Genomic DNA, 18,429 nt, shown 5'->3' on the forward strand with positions numbered 1-18,429 from the left:
ATAATTGAGAGGTTCTGTATGCTGCATTTGGCTGGCCAGTACTGCAAACCTTCTAACAAGGACTTGACATGCTGGAGAAGATGTCTTTTGTGTTGATGAAGGCAGCAAAGTAGCGTTCAGTGGTATCTTGTGGAATTCATTTTGTAAAGCTTTAACTTATGCTTCTCTCCAAAGGTATTTTGACGCTGTACAAGCAAAAGAGCAAAGGCGACAACAAAGATTACGTGTGCACACAAGTTACGATGTAGAAAATGGTGAATTCCTTTGTCCCCTTTGTGAATGTTTAAGCAACACGGTCATCCCTCTACTTCCTCCCCCAAGGAGTTTGTTTAACAGGTCAGTTACCCTTTCTTAGCTACTCTGTTGGTTTGATTAAAAAAGCCTAGTACTACTTTCCTGAAGGATGTGGGGGACCACCCAGAACTGATTTTGAGGATCGGTCCCAAGAGATGCAGGAAAGGGGGGGCGCGTAATAGAGGGGGGAAATCACCTCTGTTAGTGGATGCCTCTTGTTTGTTCAAAAGATCTGGTGCCAGGGCACAAATTGGATGCAACTCCGGAGAGTGTCTGATAGATGCTGGGGGTGTGCTGTGTTCTCTTTAATGTTGGGAAAACATCAGGTATTCTTAAATCGACACCACAGCTTATTAAAGATTTTTGTGTGGTTATGAAATGCTTAGTAGTCTTGAAATCATTCAGGGTGTCTTAAGAATCCTAGGCCAATCATCCTGGCAATCTTACTCTCCTTTGAGGAGTATAGTTACAAGGGAATTTTCAGATAGGTATAGAAATGTATGTGTATAAATGTATATGCATATGTATACATTTATAGAAAAATAATATGTAAACAGCAAAGCCAAAGAGGGTATCATTTGGTATTAATGCCTGCTTTTTATTGTTTTTGTCTGTGTTATAGTAGCCTTGTATTTTTAACTTATTACCTTCTGGGCTGTGTTACATTTTAAACATGTGTAGTGGGAGAAAACAGACTGTATTGATTGCAGACTAGATGGGTAGATTGAAGCCTGCGGACACATTCAAGTTCAAGAATTTTATGATGAAGTGCTGCTGCAATTGTCAGAACTATTAAGCCATGAAGTTGTATCGGTGTTGCCAGCAGAATACTTCTGCTCCCACAACTGGACTTTCCCTTCCTTTCCTCTCCCCAGGATTCCCCACTCCATGCACTCTCAAAACCTGCCCCAGAGGGTTGGGGAAGACTGTGAAGCAGATCCTGGCAACACACAGAGACTGCAGCAGGGAGGAGAGGGAGCAGAAGTCCCATTGCATTAGCACAACTCCCTTTACACAGCTTTTGGATACAACCATATATATTTAGAAGCCTATTTTATTTTAAAAGCATTTTATCTTAATGTTTAAAAAATGTTGTCCATTAAGGGCAACATTAATGCTTTATGTTGTCACAGATTACTGAGATATCTCTTAACATACGTAGTCCTAACGTATCACTGGTGCTCTGTGGTAAAAGTTGTGCATGCTTTCAGCTTGTTTTGGTTTGCCCTAGCAAAAGCTGCAAAAGATTGGCAAAGCAAAGTCGCACGTTGCAAAACCTTAGTGCTGATAGGTAAACATCAGTAATCATATGCTTAATAGGTCAGAGAACTGCATTAAAAGATTTGCTGTGCCAGAGTAGAATCCGTCACACTCGCCCTCTAATCCTCATGACATAGTTGTTGTTTTTCTTCTTCTGTTGAATGCTGGCTTCTGCATGATGGCCACAGGAAGTACTTTTGGAGAAACTGAGACTAAGTCTCCTGAGGAAACAGCTCTTAACATAATCCATTTGATTTCTGATAGTAATTGTGGCGATCACATAGGGTCCCCGGATGTTTAATGGTCTATTGATCCCTGTGCCGCCGCTGCCACCAACCCATTACTCTCTGGTAAAACACTGAGTCCAGACAGTTGTTAAAAGTGAACCAAAAAACAAGTTTATTTTACAAACATTAACAAGTTTATGGTTTCTCAGATAATATTCCTGTCAGTATCTTAATTTTAGTTTCTTTAACGGCCTATACCTTCCTAATACCTTCTGCCTGATTATCTCAACTGTTTGACTGACTCCTCTTAACAAATTCTCTCACTCTCTCACACCAGACTAGCCCAACCCACAGACTTACCTTCTCTGTCTCTTCTAACTCCAGACTGTCTTCTCAACCACCCTAACTCTTAACTCTCTCTCCAAAAAAACCCTCTGTGCTTAAACCTTATGCACAGTTAACTCTGCCCCTTGGGTTCCCATTGGTTAGTCATTTTACAATTAGTTAACCCTTTCCTTATGAACCCAGTATGATGTCACACACCTAGGAGGGCAAACGCCACAGTAATCCATTGTGTTTGCTGCCTCCAAGTCTGAGATACAACATGTTTAACAACTAGTAGTGGTGGTTCAGAGAAAAAACAAAATGGATTGAATTCAGACCTGCTGTGACTTGACTCTAGCAGATACACCCACTGGAGAAAGGAGAGGAGCATTTTATTTTATTTTTGCTATTCCCTTTCCTGCACCACCTTCCATCTTGTTCCATAGTATGGGACCCATCTGTAGGAAGCATGGGGGTCTTCAGGGCAAAGGGGGAATTGGCAAAAATCAACCTCTCTCTCTCTCTCTCTCTCTCTCTCTCTCTCTCTCTCTTCTGCCCATGGAAGCATCCATTTAGCAGAGTTCTTCTTCATGCAACTATAGATCCAACCCAATATATTTATAAATGCTAATATTAATTTATACTGGTATATGAAAGCCTGGAGTGGTCATTTCACAGAATCACAGAATCATAGTTGGAAGGGACCCGAAGGGTCTTCTAGTCCAACCCTCTCCAATGCAGGAATGTCAGCTAAAGCAGCCATGGCTGATGGCCAGCCAACCTGTGCTTAAAAACCTCCAAGGAAGGAAAGTCCACAACCTCCTGAGAGAGTCTGTTGCATCGGCAAGTTCTTCCTGATGTTTAGTCAGAATCTCCTTTCTTGTAACTTGAATACTCCATTGATTCGGGTCCTACCCTCCGGAGCAGGAAAGAACAAGCTTGCTCAGTCTCCTCTTCTCGAGGCTAAGAACATACCCAATGCCATCAGCTGTTTCTCATAATGCTTGGTTTCAGACCATTGATTTCCTACCACTGGTTGCATTGCTGGGTCTTAGCACTGTGTCTCTTGCTCACCCTCTAGCAGAGTTATGTAAGAGCATGATAGAAAAACAATTCAGGAAACTGACTTTGGTAGGGAATGGGATGGAAGTGCATTGCCCCTCTCTTCCTGTCCAAGAGTTCTTGAATTGGTGAAGAAATCACCCGTGCTGCACAAGGCCTGCATTCCTGATGTTGGACCTGGGGGATTGTTGTATCGTTTATGTAAAAATATGACTTGAAAACACATATGTATATGTTTGTTCTTGACAGGTTAGATTTTTCAAGTCAACAAAATCTTGCTCAGTGGATAAGAACAATATCTCAGCAAATCAAAGCATTGTGTATGCTTCGAGATCAGGAAAGTGCTAGTAAGTGAATTCTTCTTACATTATCACACTTCTCAGGAAAAGGTGGTGAAAAATAGTGTGTTTGCTGTTCAGGTTCAAGGGGTTTTTCCTTTTGGGTATCTAATTGGCAATGAGACTGTTCTGATGGTCTCTCTGTTGGCAAGAGTGCTTTTTTCTACAGTTTGTAGAGTGCAGACATCATGAACAATAGTATTAACATGCCAGTAAAGTAATGTATCATTTGCTTACCTTTCAGATAAACCCTCTTGTAGTAGCTCAGAAAAAATGGATGAACTGCAACTACCTGAAGGGTTTAGACCAGAGTTCCAACCAAAGTATGTATCTGTTTATTAATAATGAACTTCAAATTGTCCTGCTACCAATTTAAATACAGTTTGTTCAGCACTAGCAGGCCAGGGGCATGTAAGAACTCTTTTATAAGCTACAAGACAAAATATACACATTTTGGCATTTTTAATTATAAAATGCATGTGGTGTTCATAACATTTACAGAAGCCAAATGGATATGATGTGAGTTTCTTGACTTGTCTTTTATTTTAGGATGAGCAACTGTGGTTGAAAAAAAGGCAAAACATCCAGACACTGGGTGATATCCAGTGTTAGTCATACTCAGAGTAGATTATTTTATTTTCAGTGGGTATATTCTGTGTATGACTGACATGGGATATCACCCAATGTTGTGTGTATGCAGAAGGAGACTCAGTTCAAAATCCTGATACTTAGATTTGCAATAAATTTAAATATTGATTTAAGTTCAGGCCAAAAATAGTGTGCACTGGAGAGTGATAAAAGCACTCTGGAATACTTTGCAAAGGTTTTTAGTCGGTTGGAAACCTAGGTCCAACAACTGAGGATAAGTTATCATTAAGGATGTTTAGTTTTACTTTACATAAAGCTAACAACAACAACAAAAATTAGCAAAAAGAGCATAGCCAAGATTACTCCAGATTATAAATTAATTGTCCTCATCCCTTTCGGCACAACAGTATCACCAAATCAATGGACTTTTGCAGTATTTATTCACAGAAGTGAATACAGTGAGCAAAAGGTGTTCTGAAAAATGCGGTTTAAAACCTTCCTAAACTATGAGATCCAAATAAACAAGGATGACAGATAATGTAAAGGGCACATTAGCTGGGACAGACTCTGTGTCTAGGGCATGCTTGGTCTTTTAGACTAGGAATGTATTCCAGCCAATGTGTAGCTTCTCAAAATCATGCTTTAAACCTGTAGTTAATAGTATGTGTTCTTCACATATTTAAGGAATCCGTATTCTGAAAGCATTAAGGAAATGCTGAAAACATTTGGCACTGCAACATACAAAGTGGGCCTGAAGGTTCACCCCAATGAAGACGATCTACGTGTACCTATAATGTGCTGGGGCAGTTGTGCATATACAATACAAACAATAGGTAACAAATTTACCATTCGTTAAAATGTCGGAGATCAGGGGAGCAAGACCCATTTAGGTGTTCTGCTACTCTCACTTAACTTATTATTTTTGCCCTCCACAGAACGGATTTTAGCAGATGAAGAGAAACCATTATTTGGACACTTATCTTGCAGACAGGTACGATGTGCCGACCAGCTAAGGCTAAAGCACTGAGGGATAAGTAGAGATAGTGAAGTGATAACTTTAACTTATTTTGGGTCCCCTGTAGTTTTAGAAAAATAGCCATCTATTACAAAATAACCACCTATTATAGATTATTAATATGTGTCACCTCCACAATTTCAGCAAAGCAAGGAATTTTCCAAAGGGCTTAATTTTCATTAAACAGCATGAAGGAATGAGGTTTGCTTTTGTCTGCTCCTTTGTTTGCCGTACTTGCTTGCAACTGTGGTTATGTCCTCTTCCAGGATGACTGCCTTACTTCGTTGACTAGATTTGCAGCTGCACACTGGGCAGTTTCTTCACTCTCGGCAGTACAGGGTCACTTTGGCAGGCTTTTATCATGTAAGTTCAAGATCACGGTAATTCTTCTCAATTTCAGAATTATGACAGAGCAACCAAACTTGAAGAAAAGCTTGTGCATTCTTAAATAACATTTTTGATCCATATTTATGTCATGAAATTCTACTCAATATTGATCCAGAGTAGATTCCAGTGTATAGTTAGCAGAGTAAAAACATAAACTCATTGCAAGAGTCCCAAAAAGTAGACCAGAGGCAATTATATTTCATCCAGCAGAGTTTTACTGCTACTGAAGGCAAATGAGCTTAATAGTCACAAATCCAATACATTCAGGATTGGCACTGTCCATAAGAAATCCAGTTGCAGCAGACTTAACTTAAACTTACAATAACTTATAATGAGTGTAAAGCTTAACACTATATACAGAACACCACACCAGAAGGAAGAGAGATAGAAAGATAAAGTGAAGCCCTGGCTCCTTCTGGCCTTACTTTTATAGTCAGCATGACCCTTGGCAGAAGAGATAACAAAACCAGTTTAAGCCATCTGTACTCAGTTTCTCTGAAGGAATAACCCAAACGTCATGAACCTTCTGTTTGTTTCTTTCACACAGAGAAGCTTCCAGAACCCTCTTGAATTAATTAGAATAGGAAAGATCTCTACACATCAGATCAATACTTTCTGCACTAAGAAATGCAAACTGACAAGTTAGGCTTCCCCTCAATCAGCATGTTGCTGATTTAAATTGCATCAGATCATTAATCCACCTAGCCAAGGACAGTGTCTAACCCACCTGGCTGATAGTCTTCCAAGTGGATGTGCTGTGTCTTCCTGAGACAAAGCATTATTGTCCATAGCTGAGTGTTTCTTCATGGTAACTGTGGTCCATATTTTGAAAGTTTCATCCACCGAAGGTAATACTGGGGACTTGAGTAATAGCCATTGACTTAGGTGTGACTTAGGTGTATTAGATCTACTTCAGACTCAGCAATGCTACTCTGAAGCTCAGGTGCCATTAGATAGGTTAGAAAACAGTCTACAGTTTCAGAAATTAAATGTAGAATAATAAAATTCTGACATCAGTAACCATTTTGTATTTTAAATATCCAGCGCTGGTGCCTAATGAAAAAAGTGGGAATCTTGCTTGCATTCTTGATATCGACATGTTTCATTTATTGGTAAGTACCTTTATAAATTCTGACAGTGCTGCAATGCCATATGCCATATATCATTAGCTTAACTTTTGGAAAGAAAGTCCGGCACACTGGAAATAATGTCTAGCAAAATATTTTTATGAAATATAGCAGAAAAGAAAGGTTGCAGGCCAGAGTCCCGCAACAGGAAGTAAATACTTGATGTATGAGTGACTTTTCCTTTGGTTTACTGAAGTAGTGGGTCAGTAGTTAACATTCAAAGTCAGCCCTGTTTGTTGCTTTATGTAAGGATGCTGAAAAGATGGCTTTGCGGGATTGGGTTAAGCAGACGTAAATGGGGATTGGATGAGAGAATTCAATCGTTCTATCTCTTATAGATTTTCCCCTTGTCTACAGGTGTGCTTGGTGCTCTCTTTCCCTGCTGTACACAGTCAGGATTTTTCAGGAGTTAGTCTTGGTACTGGAGATATTCATATCTTCCACCTTGTTACTATGGCACATATTGTACAAATAATGCTTACCTCATCCACAGGTAATATGTTCTGTTTAAAGTTATGCTGATTTGTGCATGAAGGGAAACTAGAGAAGGGAAGAGAAATAATTATGGCTTCCTGGACAAAATAATGGTTAACCGTGATGTAGGGGTATATTGTGATAGTTGCAGTTATGCTTTATGAAACGAAAAGCATTGCTCCAGTGCAACTTTTTGTTAATGCTGCTATGTACTTGGTATATAGATTTAGCAAGTTTTCAAACTGCACAAGGTTCTCTGGTGAAGCATCCACAACTGTGGTCACTACAATTAGGTTTAGACTTACTTTGTTCACTTTTCAGAAGAAAATGGCATGGACCAAGAAAATCCTACTGGTGAAGAAGAAGCAGTTCTTGCTCTGCATAAATGTCTTGGCCGGTATGCAGGAAGGTAAAATCATAATTTTTGGTGCAGCCTTTCCAGACATTGTTCTACTTCACTTGCCTTCTGCAAGCTTAATATATGTGGAACCTCATTTCTTACTCTCCAGAGGTGGAGCTACATGGAGAAAACTTTCTGCTGACTATTTCAGATAAGCTCTGATGAGCAGGCAGTCTTTCAGGTGTTCTGGTCTTTCAGGTGTTCTGGTTTAGGGCTTGAAAGAACCCAATGTGGGGCTCAAACCCACGACCCAGAGATTAAGAGTCTCATGTTCTACCAAATGAGCTCAGGGCTAGCTCAATGACATGATACTGCTTTACATGTATAATGTAGATGGGGCCTTAGTTACTGTGGGGTTATTAAAGATGTGGGGTTAGCCCTGGGACTGAATAGTGTTTTGACTTCGAATCTACTTTAAAAAACAATGAAGTCAGAAGATTTGGGGTGGAATCCAATTGGTGCCCTTTGCACTCTTTTCACCCAGTGAAAGCTTTCACTAATTGAAAATAAAGGAATATTATTATTATATTGCTGATTTTCCTGTATCACCTCAACTCCACAGCACCCCTAAAACAGCTCTACAGAATTTGGAGACATTCCAGAACAGGGCCCTGCTATCCCATTAGCAAAGGCATCCGCTGGATAAATAAATAGTCATTCTGTGAGCACAAGGGCACCAGTTGGATCACACCCTTTATTTCCCTGCCTGGGCACTTAATTGATGAAATGCAAAATCAATTAAATGTTTGTGGCATTTTGTGTAACTTCTAAGATTGATTTCACAAAAATTCTATATCTGTTTTTATTCTTAGTGCCTTCAAAGAAATGTCCTCTGGATGGCATCTATGGAGAAGTATAAAAGCTGGGATCATGCCTTTTCTGAGGTGCTCTGCTATGTTCTTCCACTATTTAAATGGTGTTCCAGTACCACCAGAATTGCAAGGTATAAAATCAGTTAGCCACTTTGAAGCAATAATGTGAATGGCTGGTGAAGTGTAATTTTAAACACTAAAGAATGAATTGCAGCTTTATATATTCAATATTATAACTAATTTGTCTTGAAAATGGAAGTGAGGTGTAATGTGATTTTATAGAAAGTGCAGTAGTGGATAATTAAATTTTGGATAGCTTACACTTGTGAACAAAATATGCATTAAATAAGGAACAAAAATGAAAAACAATAACCTTGCAGAATTACCATACCAGGTGTAAAGAGCTAAATATAAACTAAAGTGGCCCAAATCCAGAGAACATTAATTGTGCTTGAAGTGCCATTAAAATAAGTAGCTTGTCATGACTAATTTTATGTCCCATTAATTTCAAGGGGACTTCAGTTGGGCTTTGCATGTGGGCCTAATTCAGTTAATCTCATTGGAAATATGGGTTCTTTTAACTGCACATCTTACAATGTGATACATATCCTCTACCAACAATCCCCTTGCACATTCTACATAGGACAGACAGGTCAGCTTCTGCAAAGAGACTCTACGCAAACCATTGGAGGGAATTTTCAACATCACAGAATAGTCTGTAACCAACCTTAAGGTGATCATGCTGGAAAAGGGGAACTTCAAAAGGAAACTGCAATATGAAACCGCTGAATCACAACAATGTATATACCTGTAACTCAGGGTGTCATTTAATGCATCTCTTTGAGGCCCCCCCCCAGCAGTATATAAATTTTATGAAATAAATAAATAAAAGCATCTAGCAAAGCAAACTGTAGTCCATGAAAGATTATTCCCTCTTAAATGTTAGTCTATTGCAGCACAAAACATAACTATTTTTGTGGAACCTTAAAGACTGCAAAATGGCTACTTCTCTGAAAATTATACACATGTGTACATGTTTGTTTGGGGAGTTCCTTACAGATGATTGATTCATCTAACCATCATCATAATATATCTTTCTTTTTTCTCTCTCCCGTTGCAGTCAGTGGGGCAAACCAGTTTGAACATTTATGTAGCTATCTCTCTTTGCCAAACAACCTCGTTTGCCTTTTTCAAGAAAACAGCAAAATTACAGATACGCTAGTTGAAAGGTAGGAACGATATTTATTATTTCAATTTAAATAACTCTACAGTGGAAAAACACTTTTTTTTTTTTTGTAGAGTGTTTATATCAGATGACAGAGAGAACTAGCAGTGTGTGCATTTAGAGACAACCTGATAGTTAAACATTATAAATCACTGTGCCAGCAGACACATGCTTATTTAAAATAGTGCAGGGCAGCAACTGCATCCATGTAGTACACATTTGCATTGTTCTGTGCTGTTACAGGCAAATGTGAGTATTTTGCATCACACAGCTATAAGGATTGGTACTACCTCATTGCATTGGAGTATAGTTCCCAAATGCAAGATCCTGGAGTGGAGATAGCTGTCATTCTAATGGTGGCATACAGCTGTTGCAAGATTTTGTGATGGGATTGCAATAGACAGCCTATACCACAGTAGATCTCCTCCCCACCCCCCAAAAATATGTGAAATCTGCTGTTGGAATGCTGAAAGCTGTTTTTGAGAAATTTCACAGCATTAAGAGTATTTAAATTACAACGGGTTTGATCCAGAGATGCTCTTTCGCAAATGGAAATTCTGGATGCAGGATCTTGAATGATGTACTTCTCAGTTGGCTCCTACAAGAATGAACCCTAACCTTTCCCCCCCCCCCTTTCCATTAACAGCTGGTGTAATAATGATGAAGTAAAAAGATACCTGCAAGGTCAGAGACAAGTCATAAGGTAAGTAAGAGAAAACCAGCAGGAGGGAAAGATTCAGGGGTGTGTGAGACACGCTGCTCACCCCTGTTTTATCTGTGAATGGGGCAGACTTGCAAGCGGTGGCTCCACCACATCCCTTTTGGCCTTTAGTTGGAGTTTGTTCATAGGCTGTGTGGGTACCCCATCCTCCCGCTACCCTGCTTCTTACATTGTAGGTCCAGTTAGCCTAATTAGCTGTTTTCTTAAAAGGGAGTGTATAAATCCATGATGGAGTTTCTAGTGATAGAGTAAGGGGATTGCATACAGCGATGCTGTCCTTGAAAGAAGCCTACCAATGTGGGAACATGGTTGAATGAGCAGACAAGTCTCAATCCCATTGCGGCTTCCCTCTTCCTAAGAGTTACCATACCTTCCTATTGCTCTTTTTTACTGCTTACCTCTCCTCAGCGTGCATGCCTCTGTTTGCTATCTCATTTACATCTTTCCAGTGTTTTCGTTGCCTGTCCTGATGCAGGTAATGACAGGTTGAAATTGAAGCCCGGTTGAAATAAGGCCAGGTCATTCATTTGTGCCAAGCATGTTTGAATGCGGGTAGCCACCACCTTCTCAAGCCAGGAAGGAGATATTTGTGACTGGGCAGTAGTTGTCACATACCCTTGGGTCTAGGGAAGGTAGTCTTCAGGCGTGGCTGTATCACTGCCTCCTTCAGAGCAGCAGGAACTGCCCCCTCCCACAAAAAGGCAAGGGTCACCTAAGCTGATCTCACTAAGCTTGTAGTTAAAGGTCTTTCAATAATAAAAAAATGTCAATACTACATTATAGCTTAACAGTGAATCCAAATGTACAGTAATAGATCAAACTGTTTACATACCGAAGCCAAGTTTGAAATGTATTAATGTGTATTATTGGTTCGTTTCATTTTAGCTACCCGCGAGAATCTAACAAATTAATAGACCTTCCCGATGATTACAGTAGCCTCATCAATCAAGCTTCTAACTTTTCGTAAGTCTTATGCAATTCCTTATGACCACCTTGATTTTTATTGAAATAATTCTGAAACCAGGCTGCAGCTCAGCGACAGGGTATATAACCTTTGCAGTCCTTGGCATCTTCAGTTGAAGGGGGTCTTAAAGTTTTGAAAAAGTTGAAAGTTTCATGAATGCTTTGTTCAGCTCCTCACTTTCTGTATCCTTAAAAATACTAAACACATTTTACAAGCTTTTAAACTTTCAAAATATAGGCTTGGGCCCAAATGTGCTCTCCATGGGCAAAGGGGATTTCTCGATTTGGTGTGAAAGAGGTGTCAAATAGTGCTTTATCTTCTGCTCTTGCTTATGTGAGGTGCATTGTTGCTTAGCTTCTCCCCTCTCCATGAGCAAAAAGGCATTTGGGCTCACAAAAGGCATCTCCCTGTGCCCCAACTCCAGTCTCCTCCCATTCTCCCTCCCTGCTGCATCCTGTCCTGTTTCAGAGGCTCTTCCATACTCAAGGATCAGCTCTTGTGAAGAGGGCAAAGTGATGACAGCAGGAAGCAGTTAGGAGAAGGGAGTTAGAAAATCTCATTGCCTGAGTGAAGTTCCACTCACTCTTCTTTGGATCCAAGACATGAACTAAATGGAGTATATTATAATAGTCACAGCGAAACTTACCCAAGTAGATAAGATAGCGTGATATTAAATATAAATGTCACATCTTTTTGTTTCTTACAAAGGTGTCCGAAGTCAGGTGGTGATAAAAGTAGAGCACCAACGTTGTGCCTTGTATGTGGGACCATGTTGTGTTCTCAGAGCTACTGTTGTCAAACAGAGTTGGAAGGAGAAGACGTAGGAGCCTGTACTGCACATACGTTTATCTGCGGCTCTGGAGTAGGAATTTTTCTCAGGTAAGAGGGTGGTTGCACTTGAATAGTTCCAATGGACAGTCACACCTCTCCCACAGCGAGAGGAGACTTAAGTTGTAGGATTTGTTTTTAATAATAATAATAAGATAATATATTAAATATATCCCGCCCATCTGCCTGGGTTTCCCCAGCTACTCTGGGCGGCTCCCAACAGAGTATTAGAATTAATAATAATAAAAGCAATGAAATATCAAACATAAAAAACTTTCCTAAACAGGGCTGCCTTCAGATGTCTTCTAAAAGTCAGATAGTTGTTTATTTCCTTGACATCTGATGGGAGGGCGTTCCACAGGGCGGGCGCCACTACCGAGAAGGCCTTCTGCCTGGTTCCCTGTAACTTGGCTTCTCACAAGTTCTTCTGTTGGTCTTTAAGGTGCTACTGGAAGGAATTTGTTTTGTTTTGACTATGGCAGACCAACACGGCTACCTATCTGTAATTGGCTTCTCACAGTGAGGGAACCACAAGAAGGCCCTCGGCGCTGGACCTCAGTGTCCGGGCAGAATGTTGAGGGTGGAGATGCTCCTTCAGGTATACTGGACCGAGGCCATTTAGGGCTTTAAAGGTCAGCACCAACACTTTGAATTGTGCTCGGAAACATACTGGGAGCCAATGTAGGTCTTTCAGCACCAGTGTAGTAGTAATAATAATTTATTTGTATCCCACCCTCTCTGGCCGAGGCTGGGCTCAGAGTGGATAACATCATAAAAACAACACAATACGCATAAAAACAGACATCAGTTAATTAAAATGCATCTTAAAATTAATTCAGACATGTTAAAATCTGGGCAGGTGGCAATTATCAGGTTGGAATTGAGAGAGGTTGATACTTGCCAGGGCCAACTGTTTCCACTGATCATTACAAGGACCTGTGAGCGGGTTGGGGGCCTCCTTCAGGCTTGTTTTATACAAAGGAAAGTAAATCAAACTGCATCCTGCCCAAAGTCCTGGCGGAACAGCTCTGTCGTTCAGGCCCTGCGGAAAGATGTCAAATCCCACAGGGCCCTGGTCTCTTGTGGGAAAGTGTTCTACCAGGCCAGGGCCACAGCCAAAAAGGCCCTGGTTCTAGTCAAAGCCAGTCTAATTTCCCTGGGGCCCGGGATCTTCAAGGTGTTGTTAGCAGTTGTTATGTGGTCTTGGCAGCCACTCCCAGTCACCAGTCTAGCTGCTGCATTCTGGATTAGTTGCAGTTTCCATGTCACCTTCAAAGGTAGCCCCACGTAGTACTCCAAGCGAGAGATAACCAGAGCATGCACCACTCTGGCAAGACAGTCCACAGGCAGATAGAGTCTCAGCTGGTGTACCAGATGGAGCTGGTAGGCAGCTGCCCTGGACATAGAATTGACCTGTGCATTCACTCTGCACTCATCTCACGCAGCTGCTCATTGAGGAGGCACAGGCTGTGGTTCTGTGAAAATGCCTCATTTCTTCTGCTTGTGATGAACTTTAACCTCTAATTGCTGGTGGGATTATTGATTTAAGAGACATACGGAGTTAACATTAACCAGGATGTCCTCTTTTGTGTGATCTTTTCAGAGTACGGGAGTGTCAAGTGCTATTCTTAGCTGGAAAAACAAAGGGCTGCTTCTATGCTCCTCCTTACCTTGATGACTATGGAGAAACAGATCAGGGACTCAGGTAGCTTTCCATATTCTGTGTTGTATTTGTTTTGTTTGTTTCCAAAAACCAAAACAAACAAGCTATGTTGCCAGAACTAAGGAAAAACACCGTGATGGTGAACTGCATGAAACCATCAATAGAGTTATATTAATTTTCAAAGTTAATCGCAGTTCTGTGAAATAGACCCATTTCACAAAAATGGACTTCCATGAGGTCATTTAAATTGTTACTAGTTAATAAGGATGGCCACTGTTGCCATGGCTTCTAGATGTCAGGTGCATATGGAAATATAATTTCTAGAGTTGAATCCGGTAGTGTGAAGTCACTGCAAGTTTTGAACAAAAAGTTAAGCATCCAGTCAGTGAATCCTGTTGCAGGATGCCCTTCAAACTGAAGCTTGAGGGCTGCTTAATGTGCAGATGTTGTTAATATCATGTGGGAGCATCATGGAAACTCTACGCTGGCTAAACTCTACAGCAAGAGTAGCCAGATGTTGTTGGACTACAGTTCCCATGGTCCATGGCCATTGACCATGCTGGCTGGGGCTGGTGCAAGCTTCAATCTACCCGTGCTCTACATTATTATTATTATTATTATTATTATTATTATTATTATTATTTTATTATTTATTAAATGTACCAGAACCTTTTGTCTTATGGTGCCAGCCTCATGGAAAATGTGTAGTTTGGGGAATAACGAAAGTCTGGGGAAGCATAGATTTCACCAAGGATTAAGTACCAGTTGCATATGGGAAGCTAATTGGAATTAGGAAAAAAGCATCAATCTCTGCCTGCCTCATCTAGTTAGGATAAAGAAGACTTAACATTCTATATACCACGTCTCGAGTATTCAAACTGCTTCATGTACATTATCTAATTCAGGTGCAGACAGACCTCTGGCTTGTGGGATCTACTTTGGGGTTTGTTTTTTGAAACCCCAAGATCCACCAGCCAGAGCCAAGTGCAAAAGACATACACTTAAATATTTCTGGGCCCTTCTGATCACTCAGAGATCTACCTTTTGCTGACCTCTGAACTAAGTAATCTTTACAGTCAGCCTTGTAAGGTCACGCAATACTTCAGATGGTCATGGGCATATGAGGGAATAGATGATACCCCAAGGTGTCAGCGAGGTGATGCTTAATGGATGTGGATATGATGAGGAATGCCTGGCTGGTGACTTGAATTTCTGGCCTCTTAGTGACATCAACTTTCAGCATGTGTCCAGGCCATTGGGAGGAGGTGAGCTTTACTGAGCTTTGCTGTTATGAGCCTTTTTCTCCGATAGCTTTTAGTCACCTGCTTCCATACAGTGCTGCTGCTGGTGGTTTTCATTATTGTTTTTTAAAAAATATGTTTATTTTTCTTGGGTTTACTGTTTGCCTGATTGTTTCAGCCCTGAGACCAGGGCATGCTTATAAACGTTGCAAACAAATGGTTTTATTTATTTATTTTTACATGTAAGATAGCATTTGGAACTTGGAATATTTCATGTTCTTATAGTTGCTTTTTCATGGACTTTTCTATCCTAGACGAGGGAATCCTTTACATCTGTGCAGAGAGCGATTTAAAAAGATCCAAAAACTCTGGCAGCAACACAGCATTACGGAGGAAATAGGACACGCACAAGAAGCAAATCAAACGTTAGTAGGAATCGACTGGCAACATTTATAACTAATTCCTTTCTGAAGACTGGAACTTCATGGTCATCCTTTTATAATCCAGCAAAATTTGTCAGCCGGAAGGAGGATTAGGAAACAAAGGATTGAAGTAATAAAGAGAAGAGTCTAGTTCTTTTATTGACTTTTCCATGTTTGTATATTTCCTGGTTTCCATAACCATGTAAACTTTTCTGTTTAGCAGATTTGATCAATAGTATTATTTGCACTGCTTCTTTCATACACAACCTTTTGATTTCTATAACTTGGGCTACTGAATTTAACATTTCTATTGCAAAAGCAGCCATCTCCTTGGAGTATGAAACTTTTTGGATAAGAGGAGGAAAAACTCTGCTGAAATGGCAACTTAGCACAATGTTGAAGTGGTGTGTTCACCCTTTTGTAGTAAATCTGAGCCATTTTGCATTTTAGTACTTAAAACTTGTAATGGAATGAAATAGGGGTGCAAAAAAATGTAGCAATGGGTTTATCTATAGGAGTGTAGAAGAACACTCATTGTATCTAAAATGACTTCGTAATCTGAAGCCTTGAAGGGCTATTTTGCCTTTGTCTTCTTCTTAAAAGAGAACACTTTAATAAGGAAAACTAACTTAAAGATCTTCTTTTTTTAAAAAAAAATATTGCACTCTTTAGAATTATTGTGTGGATTGTGATATTGACATAGTGGGCAAAAACAGAATGCTGTTGTCCATGCTGTGATTGATAACCTCCTATGTTTAGAAGGTTGACGTTCTGCTTAGTTGATTTGAGATATTGAGTAACATCACCCATCAGAGAAGTCATGCGAAAATGAATTTAGGGTCAGATTGAATAGGAAGAGAATAAGAATTTTATTTCATTTCATTTACATTTGTTGATTACCAGCCTTCAAGGTTCAGGATCCTTTCCCCTTTTTAAAGTTCCAAGATAAAAACATAGAAGGCAAAGTGAGAACCAAGGACAGCCCCCCTCCCACCACATGAATTTCCTTTAATTTGCACCGCCATCTGCATCTATTTGTACTTGGCTGGCGTTCTGTAAAGAAGTTTGTCTATAGTATATTTTGTAAGTATATTGAAATAACTGCACAGATTTTGCACATGGGTGCCTGAAGGCAGTGAATTTTCTAAATATACATTGGGGCCTCAAATAAAACCATATAAAATAACATTATACTTTCTCTAGAGGTTTCATTCTCTCTGTCCCTTCCAAATAGCATCCTTTTAAAATAAATAGCTATAATCTGTAATCTTAGTTAGTTCTGATAACTCTTGGGATTTTTCCTGGCTTTCATCTTCAGTTCAGAGATGGCATCCCACGAACAGCCAGTATACTAGCAATTAGTCTACGTTTGGGTTTTTTTCAGTGATCTAACGCATCAAGTAGTGTTTACAGCAGTCTTCTATAGGCTCAGAATAGTGAATACATAGGACACAAATTCAAAGCTATACCAGTTCGGCTTCCTTTTCTTAGGGAGAATAACTTTTGACAGGACAGGCGTCCATCTGATCAGTCTTCCTACACGTGTTTACTAGTAGTTCCTGAGCCTCTCCTTCTTTGCTGAGTGTTGTGTAACTAGCAAGAAAATATTCAGTCTTCATTTTCCCTTTGATTAGGTTGTGAATAAAGCTATTTGCTGTGCATGATACACTTAATGGACTAGTTCTGCTCTGATACTGTTTCTTTGGGATTTTAAAAAAAACAAACTTGCTTTAAGAGGCATTTAGTAACAATGCATTTAGATTCTCAGTCTCCCCTGCTCCCCTTTTATGGGTGCATAAAACAGAAAAATAGGATCTGCTGCCATTTAACTGACAAGTTTCTATGTAAAGTAAATATTGAGAGAATAAGGTCTTTTCCCCTCAGGTACTCTAGTCCAAGATGGCAGTCAAATGGGTTGATGGAATTATGACTATATGACATAGGAAAAGTGTATAAATTTATCCTGGTTTTTTGTAGGATTGCTCATTCTTCAACAACCCATTTTCTTCTCTGACTTTTTTCCTTTTGCATGTATTTATGTTCATTGTAGAAATGTTTATATAACAAGCTTTCAGTATCAGGGAATTAATACCTGTAATAACTTTCATATCTGTGGACAACTTGTAAAAATTCAAATGTATCATATGTATAAAAAGTATAAAAATAAATGCTTTAGGTGTTGACATTCGATTGATGTGTAAACCTGTTGATTTATTTATTTTTTAAGGTGTGCCGAATGTTTTGAGTTACTAGCTTTTGTGTTTTAAGATTAATAGCCTGGATCAACAACATCTCTTTCTGCATTCAAACATCTGAATTCAAGCATCTTGTCACCGTTTTAGTAAATTAGTATTACACAGCAAAGCACAGAAGAAAGCCTCCACACAATGCAGGACTACTCAGGAGAAGTGAAGACACCTTTCCCAAGATCTTTAAAGGGTCTGGAAACCAAGCCTTATGAGGAATGCTTGAAGGAGCTGGGTTGTTTAGCAAGCAGTGTTAAAAATGAGTCATGACTTAGTTCCCAGTTCAACGGGGCAAGGGCACCTGAGTGGTGACTTAACCCATTGTTTTAAGTACATCTTGCTTATCACACTGGGAAGGGGGTGGGTTAGGAAAAGAAGCAAAAACAAAACAAAACCCCACAAGGTACGAAAATGAGAATTTTATCCAAAGTCCTTCATGCTGGCAATTCAGATGTATAGAAGTTTATTATTATTATTTTGGATCATGTCCTTAAAACAGGACTTGTTTGAACAAAACATTGAACTTCTGTATATCTACTTCTGTATAACTGAATTTCCCTGATGGAAGACTGCAATTTTCCACAAAAATAAATCATTCTCTTTTTCCTACACCTTGCTCTTCACTCCTTTCTCCTCCCATCTTACCACGCACAATTATTTTTATTCTTGAAAATGCAAACTCTAAAACCAACAAATAACAGTACGGTCAAAACTGGAAGGGTAACCTTGAGTCTGGACTTGAAAATAGATCTCTGCATCGCCTAACCTGCCGCCTTGCTGGAAACAAACTTATCCAGGCATTTATCTCTCA

At 39.7% G+C, this 18,429-nt stretch overlaps 1 protein-coding gene across 2 annotated transcripts in view; it reads left to right on the forward strand.

The window, feature by feature from the left end:
• The window catches only part of UBR2 (ubiquitin protein ligase E3 component n-recognin 2), a 55,968-nt gene extending 38,406 nt beyond the window's left edge, over positions 1-17,562 (forward strand). For both annotated transcript variants that reach the window (XM_081854453.1, XM_081854452.1), the window contains exons 32-47: positions 175-336; positions 3,417-3,514; positions 3,750-3,828; positions 4,778-4,926; positions 5,029-5,084; positions 5,375-5,471; positions 6,540-6,607; positions 6,980-7,115; positions 7,418-7,505; positions 8,309-8,439; positions 9,429-9,537; positions 10,180-10,236; positions 11,140-11,217; positions 11,927-12,097; positions 13,650-13,751; positions 15,265-17,562. In XM_081854453.1, coding sequence (XP_081710579.1) covers positions 175-336; positions 3,417-3,514; positions 3,750-3,828; positions 4,778-4,926; positions 5,029-5,084; positions 5,375-5,471; positions 6,540-6,607; positions 6,980-7,115; positions 7,418-7,505; positions 8,309-8,439; positions 9,429-9,537; positions 10,180-10,236; positions 11,140-11,217; positions 11,927-12,097; positions 13,650-13,751; positions 15,265-15,406 — 1,723 coding nt within the window. In that variant the 3' untranslated portion in view covers positions 15,407-17,562. The remainder of the gene's footprint in view (positions 1-174; positions 337-3,416; positions 3,515-3,749; positions 3,829-4,777; positions 4,927-5,028; positions 5,085-5,374; positions 5,472-6,539; positions 6,608-6,979; positions 7,116-7,417; positions 7,506-8,308; positions 8,440-9,428; positions 9,538-10,179; positions 10,237-11,139; positions 11,218-11,926; positions 12,098-13,649; positions 13,752-15,264) is intronic.
• The last annotated feature ends 867 nt before the right edge of the window (positions 17,563-18,429 follow it).

The sequence above is a fragment of the Podarcis erhardii genome (assembly GCF_964252035.2).
Source record: "Podarcis erhardii genome assembly, chromosome: 3".
Lineage (NCBI taxonomy): Eukaryota > Metazoa > Chordata > Lepidosauria > Squamata > Lacertidae > Podarcis > Podarcis erhardii.